Source organism: Pantherophis guttatus, chromosome 14, assembly GCF_059756535.1.
Source record: "Pantherophis guttatus breed Tessera chromosome 14, ASM5975653v1, whole genome shotgun sequence".
NCBI lineage: Eukaryota > Metazoa > Chordata > Lepidosauria > Squamata > Colubridae > Pantherophis > Pantherophis guttatus.
Window position 1 is genome coordinate 12,871,586 of NC_142076.1, and position 14,475 is coordinate 12,886,060.

At 46.0% G+C, this 14,475-nt stretch overlaps 2 protein-coding genes across 2 annotated transcripts in view; one reads left to right on the forward strand and one right to left on the reverse strand.

Moving 5' to 3' along the window:
• Window positions 1-9,701, forward strand: part of TELO2 (telomere maintenance 2) — a 33,781-nt gene extending 24,080 nt beyond the window's left edge. Inside the window, exons 20-21 of the mRNA XM_060692935.2 lie at window positions 1,472-1,587; window positions 9,251-9,701. Of these exons, the coding sequence (XP_060548918.2) occupies window positions 1,472-1,587; window positions 9,251-9,351 (217 nt within the window). The 3' untranslated portion in view covers window positions 9,352-9,701. The remainder of the gene's footprint in view (window positions 1-1,471; window positions 1,588-9,250) is intronic.
• A 1,210-nt stretch (window positions 9,702-10,911) lies between these two features.
• The window catches only part of IFT140 (intraflagellar transport 140), a 99,796-nt gene continuing 96,232 nt past the window's right edge, over window positions 10,912-14,475 (reverse strand). Inside the window, exon 30 of the mRNA XM_087878387.1 lies at window positions 10,912-11,338. Coding sequence (XP_087734513.1) covers window positions 11,138-11,338 — 201 coding nt within the window. The 3' untranslated portion in view covers window positions 10,912-11,137. The remainder of the gene's footprint in view (window positions 11,339-14,475) is intronic.

Genomic DNA, 14,475 nt, shown 5'->3' on the forward strand with positions numbered 1-14,475 from the left:
GCCCACCAGAAGTCGGGAAAGAAGCTATTTCCAGCCTCCGAAGGGCCTCGGTGGGGGGGGCATTTTCTCCCTCCCCAGCCTCCCAGAAAGACTCTGGAGCCTGGGGAGGGTGAAAAATAGGCCTACCGGGCCCACTGTGCTATCACGTGCCAAAAGTGTGGGCGGGGTTGTGCGTGCATGCGCGGGGCACATTGAATTATGGGTGGGGACACATGCGACCCCGCCCGCGCTCCCCCCCACTTTTGGCACGCGACGACAAAAAGGTTAGCCATCACTGCCCTATACCATTTCAAGACGAATGGCTGTCCAATCTCTTCTTAAAAGCCTCCAGTGACGGAGCAGCCACAAGTTCTGGTGGCAACTCATTCTATTGATTAATTGTCCTCACTCTCAGTAAATTTCTCCTTAGTTCTAGGTTGGTTCTCTCCTTGATTAGTTTCCATCCATAAAAGTCAAGAGAACGTAGACTGGTTTTTTTTTTTTGGAATCTCTGTTCCTTTTTTTGTTTGGAATTGTTCATAATGGGTGCATCACTTAGGAAAGATGCTTTATTGTAACTTGTGGCCGTTGTAATATTTCCTACTCTGTAAGAGAGTTAAAAACGGGGATTTTGACACCGAGGTCCAAAGCTCGGTTCTTTAGAATGCAGAATAGACATCAAGGCACTGGACTGGTGTTCTCAGCAGCAAAATAAAATGAGCGGAGCTGCAAAACAGATTCATGTCCATTGCATAGGAAAATGAGCCACGGTGGCCCAGTGGTTAAAGTGCAGTACTGCAGGCTACTTCTGCTGGCTGCTGGCTGCCTGCAATTTGGCAGTTCGAATCTCACCAGGCTCAAGGTTGACTCAGCCTTCCGTCCTTCCAAGGTGAGTAAAATGAGGTCCCAGATTGTTGGGGGAAACAGGTTGATTCTGTAAACCAGTTAGAGAGGGCTGTGAAGTGGTATATGCTATTGATCCTTCCTTCCTTCCTTCCTTCCTTCCTTCCTTCCTTCCTTCCTTCCTTCCTTCCTTCCTTCCTTCCTTCCTTCCTTCCTTCCTTCCTTCCTTCCTTCCTTTTCCTTCCTTCTTTTTCTTCTCATTTTCCTTCCTTCCTTTCCTTCTCATTTTCCTTCCTTCCTTCCTTCCTTCCTTCCTTCCTTCCTCCCTCCCTTCCTCCCTCCCTCCCTCCCTCCCTCCCTCCCTCCCTCAATTCCATTTCTCATTTCCCTTTCTCATTCTCTTTCCTGGTAGTGCAGTGGTTAGAGTGCAATATTGCAGGCTAACTCTGCCGACTGCCAGGAGTTCGATCCTGACTGGCTCAAGGTTGACTCATCCTTCCGAGGTGGGTCAAATGAGGACCCAGATTGTTGGGGGCAAGAGGCTGACTCTGTAAAACTGCTTAGAGAGGGCTATAAAGCACTGTAAAGCGGTATATAAGTCTATTGCTATTCCTGCATGCATTCACCAGGGCATTTCTTCCTTCTGCAGATACGTGCGGCATGGTCTTCTGTCTTCAGTCTCCTCCATACTCCTCAGTGTACCTGCTGAGTACCTTCTGGACGACATGACAGAGGAAGTTCTAGAGACTCAAGCTTGGCTGGCAGGTGAGAAGAAGCTGGGAAAAGCCAGGCTATTGGAAAGGAGAGCTTTACAAAGTTTTTGGTGTGTTTGTTGAAGCTTTAGATAGGTACGCCTCATTTTCAGTGCCAACCTGACACAACTGTTAGAAAGAAATCATTGTGATCAGCGGCATTGCTAAGATGATAGATAGATAGATAGATAGATAGATAGATAGATAGATAGATAGATAGATAGATACGGCAGGTAGGTAGGTAGGTAGGTAGGTAGGTAGGTAGGTAGGTAGGTAGGTAGATAGATAGATAGATAGATAGATAGATAGATAGATAGATAGATAGATACGGTAGGTAGGTAGGTAGGTAGGTAGGTAGGTAGGTAGATGATAGATAGATAGATAGATGGATGGATGGATGGATGGATGGATGGATGGATGGATGGATGGATGGATGGATGATAGAATTCTTTATTGGCCAAGTGTGATTGGACACAGAAGGAATTTGTCTTTGGTGCATACGCTTTCAGTGTACTTAAAAAGACAAGAGACATTTGTCAAGAATCATAAGATATAACACTTAATGATAGTCATAGGGTACAAATAAGCAATCGAATCATACTAGGAAACAATCAATATAAATCGTAAGGATACCAGCAACAGAGTTACAGTCATGCAGTTGTAACGTATGGGAGGAGATGGGTGATAGGAACGATGCGAATATTCATAGTAAAAGTAATGCAGACTTAGTGAATAGTTTGACAGTGTTGAGGGAATTATTTGTTTAGCGGAGTGATGGCGTTCGGGAAAAAACTGTCCTTGTGTCGTCTAGTTGTTCTGGTGTGCAGTGCCCTATAGCATCGTTTTGAGGGTAGGAGTTGAAACTGTTTAGGTCCAGGATGCGAGGGGTCTGTACTGCACAATCAAAAAGAGAGATCACAGCCCTGTTTTTGACTCGTGCAGTTACACAGGTCCTCAGCCTGACCAAAGCAGTTGGTGTGTGCAAATGCAAGGATGAGAAACTGGAGTTTGAATGCACTTCTTAAAAAGTATCTTGGCTAACCTTTTTCTTAAACAATGCTGAAAGTAGCTGCTGTTGAAAAGGGAGCCGGAGACGGCAGTAGAGTGAAGCAATTAAACCTTGAGACAGGAAGGAGATGCGTCTGGGAGAGGAACATTTTTGCCAGAATTAGAAACTCTGCCATCTGCCAGAAGATCGGTAGAGAGGAGATTTCAACCAGCTTGGCTTGGTCCAGGAGTTCCGAGGCCATGATACAGGTAGTCCTCCACTTACAACCGCAATTGAGCCCAACGTTTCTGTGGCTAAGTTGAGACATTCGTTCAAGTGAGTCTTGCCCCATTTTACGACTTTTTCTCGCCACCGTTGTTAGGCGAATCACTGCGGTTGTTCAATTAGTAACACTGTTGTTAAGTGAATCTGGACTTCGCGTGTCAGAAAGTCGCAAAAGGGGATCACGTGACCCCGGGGACACGGCAAGCGTCGTACATTTGTGAGTCACCTGTTCAAGCATCCGAATGTAAAACACGAAGCCGTGGAGATGCTGCATCGGTCGTTAAGTGTGAAAAAATGGCCATAAATTCCTTTTTTTTTTCAGTTCCATTGTAACTTGGAAGGGTTGCTAAATGAACTGTTGTAAGTCAAGGACGCTCTGTATGTAGTGGAGAAGACCCTCCCTGCAATGGCTCTGATCTCACGGAGATGCAAAATATCTGAGCTTGTCCTATAGTGAGTGTCGGCAACCTGCGGCTCCGGAGCTACATGTGGCTCTTTGACCCCTCTCCTGCGGCTCCCTGCCAACCCAGAGAGAGAGAGAGAGAGAGAAGGGGAGAAAGAGAAATGAGAAAATGAGGGAAGGAAAGAGAGAGTAAAAAGAGAGAGAAACAGATGAGAGAGAGAAAGAGAAGGGGAGAGAGAGAGGGCGATAGAAATGAGAGAGCTGGAGGGAGCGAATAAGAAAGAGGGAAAAGAGAGGGAAACAGATGAGAGAGAGAAAGAGAAGGGGAGAGAGAGGCGATAGAAATGAGAGAGCTGGAGGGAGCGAATAAGAAAGAGGGAAAAGAGAGAGAAACAGATGAGAGAGAAAGAGAAGGGGAGAGAGAGAGGGCGATAGAAATGAGAGAGAGCTGGAGGGAGCGAATAAGAAAGGGAAAAGAGGGAAACAGATGAGAGAGAAAGAGAAGGGGAGAGAGAGAGGGCGATAGAAATGAGAGAGCTGGAGGGAGCGAATAAGAAAGAGGGAAAAGAGAGGGAAACAGATGAGAGAGAGAAAGAGAAGGGGAGAGAGAGGCGATAGAAATGAGAGAGAGCTGGAGGGAGCGAATAAGAAAGGGAAAAGAGAGGGAAACAGATGAGAGAGAAAGAGAAGGGGAGAGAGAGGCGATAGAAATGAGAGAGAGCTGGAGGGAGCGAATAAGAAAGGGAAAAGAGAGAGAAACAGATGAGAGAGAGAAAGAGAAGGGGAGAGAGAGAGGGCGATAGAAATGAGAGAGCTGGAGGGAGCGAATAAGAAAGAGGGAAAAGAGAGAAACAGATGAGAGAGAGAAAGAGAAGGGGAGAGAGAGAGGGCGATAGAAATGAGAGAGAGCTGGAGGGAGCGAATAAGAAAGAGGGAAAAGAGAGGGAAACAGATGAGAGAGAGAAAGAGAAGGGGGGAGAGAGCTGGAGGGAGCGAATAAGAAAGAGGGAAAAGAGAGGGAAACAGATGAGAGAGAGAAAGAGAAGGGGAGAGAGGCGATAGAAATGAGAGAGAGCTGGAGGGAGCGAATAAGAAAGAGGGAAAAGGGAAACAGATGAGAGAGAGAAAGAGAAGGGGAGAGAGAGGCGATAGAAATGAGAGAGAGCTGGAGGGAGCGAATAAGAAAGAGGGAAAAGAGAGGGAAACAGATGAGAGAGAGAAAGAGAAGGGGAGAGAGAGGCGATAGAAATGAGAGAGAGCTGGAGGGAGCGAATAAGAAAGAGGGAAAAGAGAGAGAAACATGAGAGAGAGAAAGAGAAGGGGAGAGAGGCGATAGAAATGAGAGAGAGCTGGAGGGAGCGAATAAGAAAGAGGGAAAAGAGAGGGAAACAAATGAGAGAGAAAGAGAAGGGGAGAGAGAGAGGGCGATAGAAATGAGAGAGAGCTGGAGGGAGCGAATAAGAAAGAGGGAAAAGAGGGAAACAAATGAGAGAGAGAAGGGGAGGGAGAGAGAGACTCATTTCCCACAGAAAACACCGGGAGCCACAAAATCTGGGAAGGCATGGCTTATTGGGTCATGTGACTGGGTGGGAGTGACGAGTTGGCCACGCCCATCCAGGTTTTGTGGCTCCCGGTGTTTTCTTTTCTGTGGGAAACAGGTCCAAATGGCTCTTTTGAGTGTTTTTAAGGTTGCAGAACCCCTGTACCTACAAAGCACAGCCGAGGTATATTTCCACAAGCCGTCAGACTTTGCCAAAGGAGCCATTTTGCCCCCTTTATTGCAAAAGCTGCCTTTTGCAATAAACGCAAGTTTGATCTTGTGGTGATTTGCTGACCCCACAGTTGGGAGGTCTAGTTTGATGCTGTGCAGGAGCCCGCTTTCTCGGAATGGATAGCAAGTTTAAGCGCATCCAGCTAAGCTGGTTGGTTTCTCCTGGCGCTCCAGAGCGGAGGAGAAAACAGCCCGCTCTGGAAGGGAATGGACGATGGGATCTTCCGTGAAGGTCACCAAGCACGAGACCTGAACCACCTCGTCCCTCCTGAAGGGTGAGATGCCAGGAATCAGCAGGAAGCAAGACGGCTTCCCACGGGGGGGACGGAGTACGGAGAGGAAGCAACGTTTGACAAAGCCAGTCCTTTGATCCTTGCCTCGGGAGCCCATGTCCTGTGCCCTTAAAAGGGAAGAGGCCACCGAGAGCCCTCCTTTCCCATGACACGACGAGCCGTTTTCCTCCTCCTCCGGGCCGATCTCGCCGAGTCAGCAATATCTTAAGTCTGCGTCTGAGCTGAAAGGAGCAAGAGTTGCATTTTGGGCCAGTCAGAACCCGGGGCAAAAACGGGGCATTTAGATGATCTGGGTGGAAGAGTTTTTGTCTTGTGGGGGGAGTGTTAAGATTTATAAATAGGGCTTCCTGCTCTCGACCCCGAAGCCATTTTGGAGCATCTTCAGGGCTGCCACGGCAAGGCTGGTTGGAGCTGTGGAAATGGAAGTGTGGGGGGGGGGGAAATAGAGATAGCTGGGGACTTGTAGCCAAAATAAAATTCTTTCTCCTGGGAACCAAGGTCAATTTCACCAGGTGCTGGGGAGGCGTGGACTGGAACCAACTGGGGTTGGGGCTGTGACCGGATTGGATCATGTGATGGACATGCGGACTGGGGGGGAAAGAACTTTGACTTTTAACTTGGGTGGGGAAAACCGTGGGACTTTCAGAGTCGGGTTTTCACCAGATGTGCCAATATGACATGCCTAATAAATCTGTATTTATTGTATGTATTCTACAAGGGACACGGTGGCTAGGATGCTGAGCTTGTTGATCAGAAGGTCGGCAGTTCAGCGGTTCGAATCCCTAGCGCCGCGTAATGGGGTGAGCTCCCGTTACTTGTCCCAGCTTCTGCCAACCTAGCAGTTCAAAAGCACGTAAAAAAAAAAATGCAAGTAGAAAAATAGGGACCACCTTTGGTGGGAAGGTAACAGTGTTCCGTGTGCCTTTGGCGTTGAGTCATGCTGGCCACATGACCACGGAGACGTCATCAGACAGCGCTGGCTCTTCGGCTTTGAAACGGAGATGAGCACCGCCCCCTAGAGTCAGGAACAACTAGCACATATGTGCGAAGGGAACCTTTACCTTTAATAAATCTGTACTCAGAGGTTCCGAGATTTGATTGTCCTTCAGTTGAGGTCCAAGCTGGTCCCTAGCATTGAAAAAAAAAATGTTAATTTGTTTAGCACTTTGACGTAATTTGGGGGCACTTGTACATGATGGACTTTAATGTACCCTTAGCTCCGGTTCTCAAAGTCTCCTGCCCACTTCAGCAACAGAGCGGGGCTGTGGGAGTGAGTCATGTACCCAGCCTGACCTGGTGGCTGGAGTCGAGCGCTCAACTTATGCGCACAGGATATCCTCACACTTTTGGGGACTTTGCTGGTCTCATATCCTGATTTCCACTTTGCATGCGGATCAGGAACAAAGATGCCAGGCTGCATACACACACACACACACACACACACACACACACACACACACACACACACACACACACAGAGCTGCTCCTCCCCCCAAACCTCCTACCAACAGCTGTCTCAGGCAGAACTCGAGCAGATGAAGTTGCATTTCATGGTGGCTTCTGCATCCTTGTGGGTAAAGAGTAGAGAGACATCAATGAGTCCTTCGGGAGTAGGGCGGTATAGAAATTGAATAAATCATCATCATCATCATCATCATCATCCTGTCTCAAAGGTGCTTTTTTTCAAGAGGCAACTAGACTTTCTGGTTTTTCTTTGAAGGCATTTTGCTTCTCGTCCAAGAAGCTTCTTCAGAGCTGAAGAAGCTTCTTGGACGAGAAGCAAAACGCCTTCAAAGAAAAACCAGAAAGTCCAGTTGCCTCGTGGGGGAAAAAAAAGCATCTTTGGGACAACCATGATCTGGAGGACCTCCATCATCTTGATTTCTCTTAGGTTTTCTGCATAGCATTCAAAGCACCAATGTTTGGCCAAACTTCAGCTGTCTTAGATATGGCCCGTAACGCAAGATTGAGGGAATGGGTCAACAGTCTCTTGCAGCGATGAAGTTAAAGTAGATGAGGCCATCTCATGAACATGGGCTGAACTGGAGTTTAACCTGAAAAGGGGTGGGGATTTTTTTCTGTATTTTGTTTAAAGTTTCATGGATTACACTGTAAAATTTTCCACCTGCTTCCTCCTTCAAAATTGCAGGAAACTCTCCTAGTTTTTAACCATTTACAATTGTGGGGAAAGGCAGTGGGAACTCAGTTCCCCATATTTTGATCTCTGGGGGTGGGGGAAGAAAAGGATTGGATTCAGTGCTGTATAATATATGGGTTTTGTGGGGGTTTTTTGGGGGGGGTATTTTGGTGTGTATATCCAAGGACTATTTATGCCCCATCATACAAAGGAGTCCATCTCTCTTTTCATAGCTGAAGAAGCTCTGCTGAGGTTGTGGAAGGCTGTTTTGAGATTCTTATTACAGACTTGATGTATCTTCTTCTTATCTTATCTTCTTTTTTATCTTACTATTATTTTACATGTATAAAAAATGATGTATGTATGTTTGTTCCAGCATAATTCTGGAACACCTCAAGCAATTCCAACCAAACTTGGTACACAGATGATATACCCTCTGGAAGAAAATACTGTGGGGGTAAGACATCCCTAACACCCCTTGGAGTGTTTGTGGGTATGGATGTCCTGGCACACAGGTGGCACACAGAGCCCAGCTCAGCTCAACCGTGCATGTACACACGCCTCCCGCCAGCCACCTGATATTTGGGTCTCTACCACGCGGGGGCAGGGGGAGCGCAGGGGTGTGTGGTGCTAGCCCCCCTATGGCCTGTTTTGGCTGCAGGGAGGAGTACTAGGCCAAAAACGGGGCCTGGGGGGTGGTGCGGCTGTCCTGCATCCTGTTTTGGCTCACAGGAGGCTGCAGGGAGGCCTACTAGGCCCAAAATGAACCCCGGGGGGGGGATCATGTGCACAGGAGCTGGCGGGGGGATTAGAATGAAAAAATACCCAGGCAGCGCCAGGTCATCAGCTACTATTTTAAAAAAGGCACCTCTGGGTGATCAAAAGTAGAAGTCCACCATTCACCTCTCAGATGTCTTCCAAGAGAATCTTGGAGGGAGATGGCAATTAAGAAATATGAAGTATAAATAGATAAACCTTCATGGAAGGATGCCCCAATCAATGTATCAACTAATATTTTGCAAAAAATATTATTTTATAAAAATATTATAAAATATAAAAATATTATAAAAAAACAATTATTTATGGGAGAACCAACGATAAGTATATTTCTGATTAAAATCATGTTTCTGAAAAACAGAACATCCTCAATATTTACTCAGCCACGTGGCTAGGGAGAATACAGGTAGTCCTCAAATTACAACAGTTTGTTTAGCAACCATTTCAACGACACTGAAAAATGTGACTTGTGACCGTTTTTCACACTTATGACCTTTCCAGCATTCCCAATGATCATGTGATCAGTTGCTTGGCAACTGGTTCATATTTATGACCGTCGCTGGGTCACGTGATCCCCTTTTGCAACCTCCTGACAAGCAAAGTCAGTGGGGAAGCCAGATCCATTTAACAACTGGATTAAGTTATCAGCTGCGGTGATTCACTTAACAACTGTGGCAAGAAAGGTCATAAAAGGGGCAAACTCAGTTCGCAAATGTCTGATTTAACAGCAGAAAGTTTGGGCTCAATTGTGGTCATACGTCAAGGACTATCTGTTGTGTGTAAAAAATAGAAATTTTTTGATCTTCGTGCCAAGAAAGCACAGTTGTAAGTGGAAGAACACAATGTAATAAAAGTTGCTAAATAAAATGCGGTCTCCAACGCAGAAAACCCTTTTCATATCCAGCTTAGCTTCCGTTTATTGTTCCTCCGCTTGACAGTTCAACTAATGCTTTACAGGAATTTCCTCAAGTCGGTTTTTCTCTCTTCTCTGCCTCTTCCTATTTTTTTATTTTTTTTAATAGATGTCGCGGAGAAGGACCCAGATGGCGATTGCAGACATTTAGCGCTGCAGAATCTGCTACTAATGGAAAACCTGAAAAAAAAGCTTGAAGGAGCTCCCTAAAAAGCTGATGGATGCAAATGTCCCCAGGTTTTTAGGAGAACGGGACAAAGGGCCTCGAGCTGGAAAGGCAGAGACATCTGGACTTAGCGTGGCACTTACAACTGACGGATGCTGTTACTAACCGACATGTAAATTTAGTCCTAGTTATTTATGGTCTTGGCCAAATTTACTGAAAGTCAAAAGCAAAGTTTTAGAACTGCCGGACATTTTCACAGAGGAAAACAAAACACATTTGCTTCCGAGTAGGAATTGATGATGCCTGCCTTGGGTGTTGACGTAGCGGGAGCTGGACAGTGTATTTCCCAAGCCAAAAAAAGGGGAAACGTTTATTAAAAGCCATTCTGGGCTGGGACAGGCTGTTTTTTCTAAAGGGCCCGTTCTGTACAAAGGGTTCTGTGGCCAAAGAAAGTGGATCCTCTTGACAAATTCAGCCTTCTTAATGGGAAAAGCCTTTTAGGACATGCATTCAATTTTGCAGCTACTCAGATTGTTGGTTGAGCAGGTACAAAAATAGCCAGGGAAATGATTGAAGCCTGCGAAATGATCCTCTTTGTCAGTCAACAGGAGTGCTAATTTACCACCGGCTTATGTAGGAGCCAGTAGGGACGCGGTGGCTCAGAGCCTTGATAGTACAGTGGTCCAAGCACCCTGTTATTAACACAGCTGCCTGCAATTTCTGCTGGTTCGAATCTCTCCAAGGCTCAAGGTTGACTCAGCCTTCCATCCTTTCTAAGGTAGGTGAAATGAGGACCCAGTTTGTGGGGGCAATAAGCTGACTTTGTATAAAATATACAAAAGTATGAAGGCTATTGCTTAACGCATTGTAAGCCGCCCTGAGTCTCCGGAGAAGGGCGGCATATAAATCAAATTTAAAAAAAAAAAAAAAGTGGCTAAGATGCTGAGCTTGTGGATCGAAAGTTTGGCAATTCGAATCCCTAGTGCCACGTAACGGGGTGAGCTCCCATTACTTGTCCCAGTTTCTGCCAACCTAGCAATTCGAAAGCATGTAAAAAATGCAAGTAGAAAAGTAGGGACCACTTTTGGTGGGAAGGTAACAGCATTCTGTGTGCCTTCGGCGTTTAGTCATGCCAGCCACATGACCACGGAGACATCTGACACCGCTGGCTCAACGGCTTTGAAACGGAGATGAGCACTGCCCCCTAGAGTCGGGAACGACTAGCACATATGTGCAAGGGGAATCTTTACCTCTACCTATGTAGGAATCAAGGACTCGGCAGCATAAGGAAACAAGAGCCAATAGCCGGCCATCGACTCCCCAATCAACCAATAAGCTACACATAATCAGGTACCACATAAATACTACACATAGAATAGCCCAAAGCACATGTTCCGGTAGAGAGAAGTTCCCCGAGGATGAGCTCCAAGTACGAGTCCGAAAACTCGGAAGACTAAATCTCTGGTCCCGGTGGACTGACCCAGACTGGAGCCTTTTAAGATTGCCTGGAATTAACTTTACGCCTGCCATTTTGTATTACTCTTCTGGCCATTCCCAACCTCTTGTTCTTCAGATTTAAGGCTGCACAAAAAGACACAAGTGAGTTGTGTATCTAAAATATTTAATACGAATATGAAGAAGATACCTTCGAAACCGTCTCGGAATATTTTAAAAGGGATGTAAAAACCTGTGGAATGCCGAACACCTCCCAGGTTCCAAGGATCGGTTGAATCACAAGGATTACAGAGCAAGGCTGATGAGTCCATTTGTCTTTCTCCTCACCATACCCGAAATGCGGGCGCTGTGCCTCCAAAGTCCTCACAGAGCCATTCAGGAGGGCTCTGCCTCATCGGCCACTTCTTCGATCTCCTTGTCCTCCATGCTGTTGTGGCGAACTCTCTCCGAAGCGGTGTTTCGGCCGAGGGGGATGCCCAGCCCTCGGTGCACTGCCTCGACCGTCTGCTGGTTCACGTAGTAGTTGAGATTCACGCAGGGGATTTTCTTCCGCATTTCCTCCAGGTACCGATAGGCCTGATGAAAAAAGAAGGGATGGCGTTCACAGGTGGTTTTACGATCTGAGCCCAACCCAGGAAACTTAAGTGGCTGGAGATGCCTCGGCCAACTTATTATTATTATCTCTTTTATTCATTAAACATAAACACAGTCAACTAAACATTTAAAAATGTGTCACAAATACGATTGTCTGGTGCTAATGGTTGATACGGGTTGCTGCCAGCGTCCTTGGTATCAACCATTTATTATTATTATTTACTTTATTCATTAAACATGAAACTCAAGTCAACTGAACATTCAAAAATGCATCACAAATACCATTGACTGGTGCTAATGGTTGATACGGGTTGCTGCCAGCATCCTAGGTATCAACCAAGTACTTTCTTAAAATATACGATGTTCCGAGTAGTGCAGTTTTTTGCAGTTCCGCTGGTGTTATTGCAGGAAGCTGCAATTTCTTTATGTGTTTTGTAAAATTCTTGGACATGGTACCAAGGGCCTCGATGACAATGGGTCTCACTCTCGACAACCGACTTTAGGGTTAGGGTTGTTGTTGTTGTTGTTGTTATTATTATTATCATTATTATTATTATTATTACTTATTATTAATACAGTGGCCCCCAACCTTTTGGACACCAGGGATTGGTTCCATGGAGAAAGTTTTTTCTGTGGACTGGAGGGGGTGTGGTTTTGCATAAAACTGCCTCCATCCCACGGATGGGGCTTCACTTGTTTGTGTGGATCGGTTACTGGCATGCCATGGTTGGGGACCCCTGGATTAATATAGGTGGTCCTCAACTTACAACCATTTGTTGAGTGACTGAAGTTACAATGGCACTGAAAATAGTGACTTATGACTGTCACACTTATGACCGTTGCAGCATCCCCAGGATCACGTGATCAAAATTTGGAATGCGTGGCAACTGGTTCATATTTATGACGGTTGCAGTGTCCTGGGGTCACGCCATTCCCCTTTGCTGACCTTCTGACAAGCAAAGTCCATGGGGAAGCCAAATTCTTTTCACAGCTGTGTTGTTAACAACTGCAGTGATTTGCATAACGGCTGCAGCAAGAGAGGTCATAAAATGGGACAAAATTTCACTTAACCACTGTCTTGCCTAGCAACAGAAATATGGGGCTCAATTGTCGTCGTACGTTGAGGGCCACCTGTAGTGTGTTTAGCTGAGATTTCTCTTGTCAACAACGCAGCTGTTCTTTTTCACAAAGGAGACACTGAGCTAAGCCATGGTTTGTAGAGCAATCAGCAATTGCCTGGCTTCACACAACACGCGAATAATGCATACATCGGTTTCCAACGCAACCTATGGAATTGGGGGTGGTTTTTTTTTAAGTTAAACATTCATGTTCATTTACAATTCGCACAAGTCCAATCGAGCAATTTCTTCACAATCTATAAGCCTTTGTCATGAAGGCCTACACAAAAACAATCATAAAAGCATTTGTGTAACCTTAATCCATAATCCCAAGAAATTAAAAGACGCTTGCCCCTGGGGAGGATAGCTATGGCAAATCTAGACAGCATACTAAAAAACAGAGACATCACCCTGCCAACAAAAGTGCGCATAGTCAAGGCGATGGTTTTCCCACTTGCAATGTATGGCTGTGAAATTTGACCATAAGGAAGGCTGAGTGCCAAAGAATGGAGGCCTTTGAACTCTGGTGCTGGAGAAGACTCCTGCGAGTCCCTTGGACTGCAAGGCCATCAAACCTGTCAGTCCTAGAGGAGATCAACCCTGACTGCTCTTTAGGAGGCCAGATCCTGAAGATGAAACTCAAATACTTTGGCCACCTAATGAGAAGGAAGGACTCCCTGGAGAAGAGCCTAATGCTGGGAACGATTGAGGGCAAAAGAAGGGGACGGCAGAGAAGGAGGTGGCTGGATGGAGTCACTGAAGCTTAAATGGACTCCAGAGGATGGTAGAGGACAGGAAGGCCTGGAGGAACGTTGTCCATGGAGTGACGATGGGTCGGACATGACTTCGCAACTAATAACCACAACAAGAATCCATAATCCAGGATAGCCATGGGAATGGGAAAGAGGTGGCATTCATTGTAATAGTTTTTCTACAAACTCTTCCTACAGATAGCAAACAAAACAAAAGAAAACACATAGCTGTACGCTGAATTTGCTGCATATTTTAACGCTGCCTCTTCTTCGCTCAAACGCTAGAGAGCACCGGGGGGGGGGGGGGGTTGAGACGAGCAGTTCCTTTTGGCCTGTAAATTCTGGCTTCCCTGTTTGAAAGTGGGCCATGTGGGCGCTTCCTGCTGGAAGCGTGTGAATCATCTCTTCTCCAGATGGCCCTACATAATTGCTTCCTCCGACTTCCTCTCTCCCAATCCATCCAGGTGGGGAGAAAGAGGTACCAGAATACTGTCGAATGGTAACACGGCAAGGCCCAGGTGACTGTGTTTATACATCGTCCCCAGGTCCTGTCGCCAACGATGGACAGTTATTCAGGATGGATAAGAGAGTCACCTGGGGATTCAGAAATTTTAAAAAATCTAAAAAAAGGCAAATAGGAGATCTTTTGAATGCTATCTGAAATCTCCCTACTTTTTACATAGAGAAAATTAGAAGTACAGGTTGCTTAGCAACCGAAGTTACAACGGACCTTGAGAAAGCGACGTATGATCCAGGTTTAAACTTCTGCTGTCCATCACTCTACATCACATGACTGTGAATTTTTGAGTGTTCAGCAAGTGGTCCACATTAATAGCCCTTTGCAGCACCCCGTAGTCACACAACTGATTTACAATGTTTGTTTGTTTGTTTTTTACTTATGCTAAAAACACTCCATAGCAAACAAGGGGCTCACTTAACGACAGCCATAAAAATCATAAAATTGGGTCTGCTTTATGACTCGCAAATTAACAAAAGGATGGGCTCAATTACAGTCCCAATTCAAGGGATGCCTATAATGGCAGTATATACTTTCCGACCACTCAAAATTTCAAGCGAATCATTAAAATTAGAAGAGCTGAGGCGGCGCAGTGGTTAGAGTACAGTACTGCAGGCTACTTCAGCTGACTGCTAGCTGCAGTTCGGCAGTTCAAATCTCACCGGCTCAAGGTTGACTCAGCCTCCCATCCTCCCGAGGTGGGTAAAATGAGGAGCCAGATTGTTGGGGGCA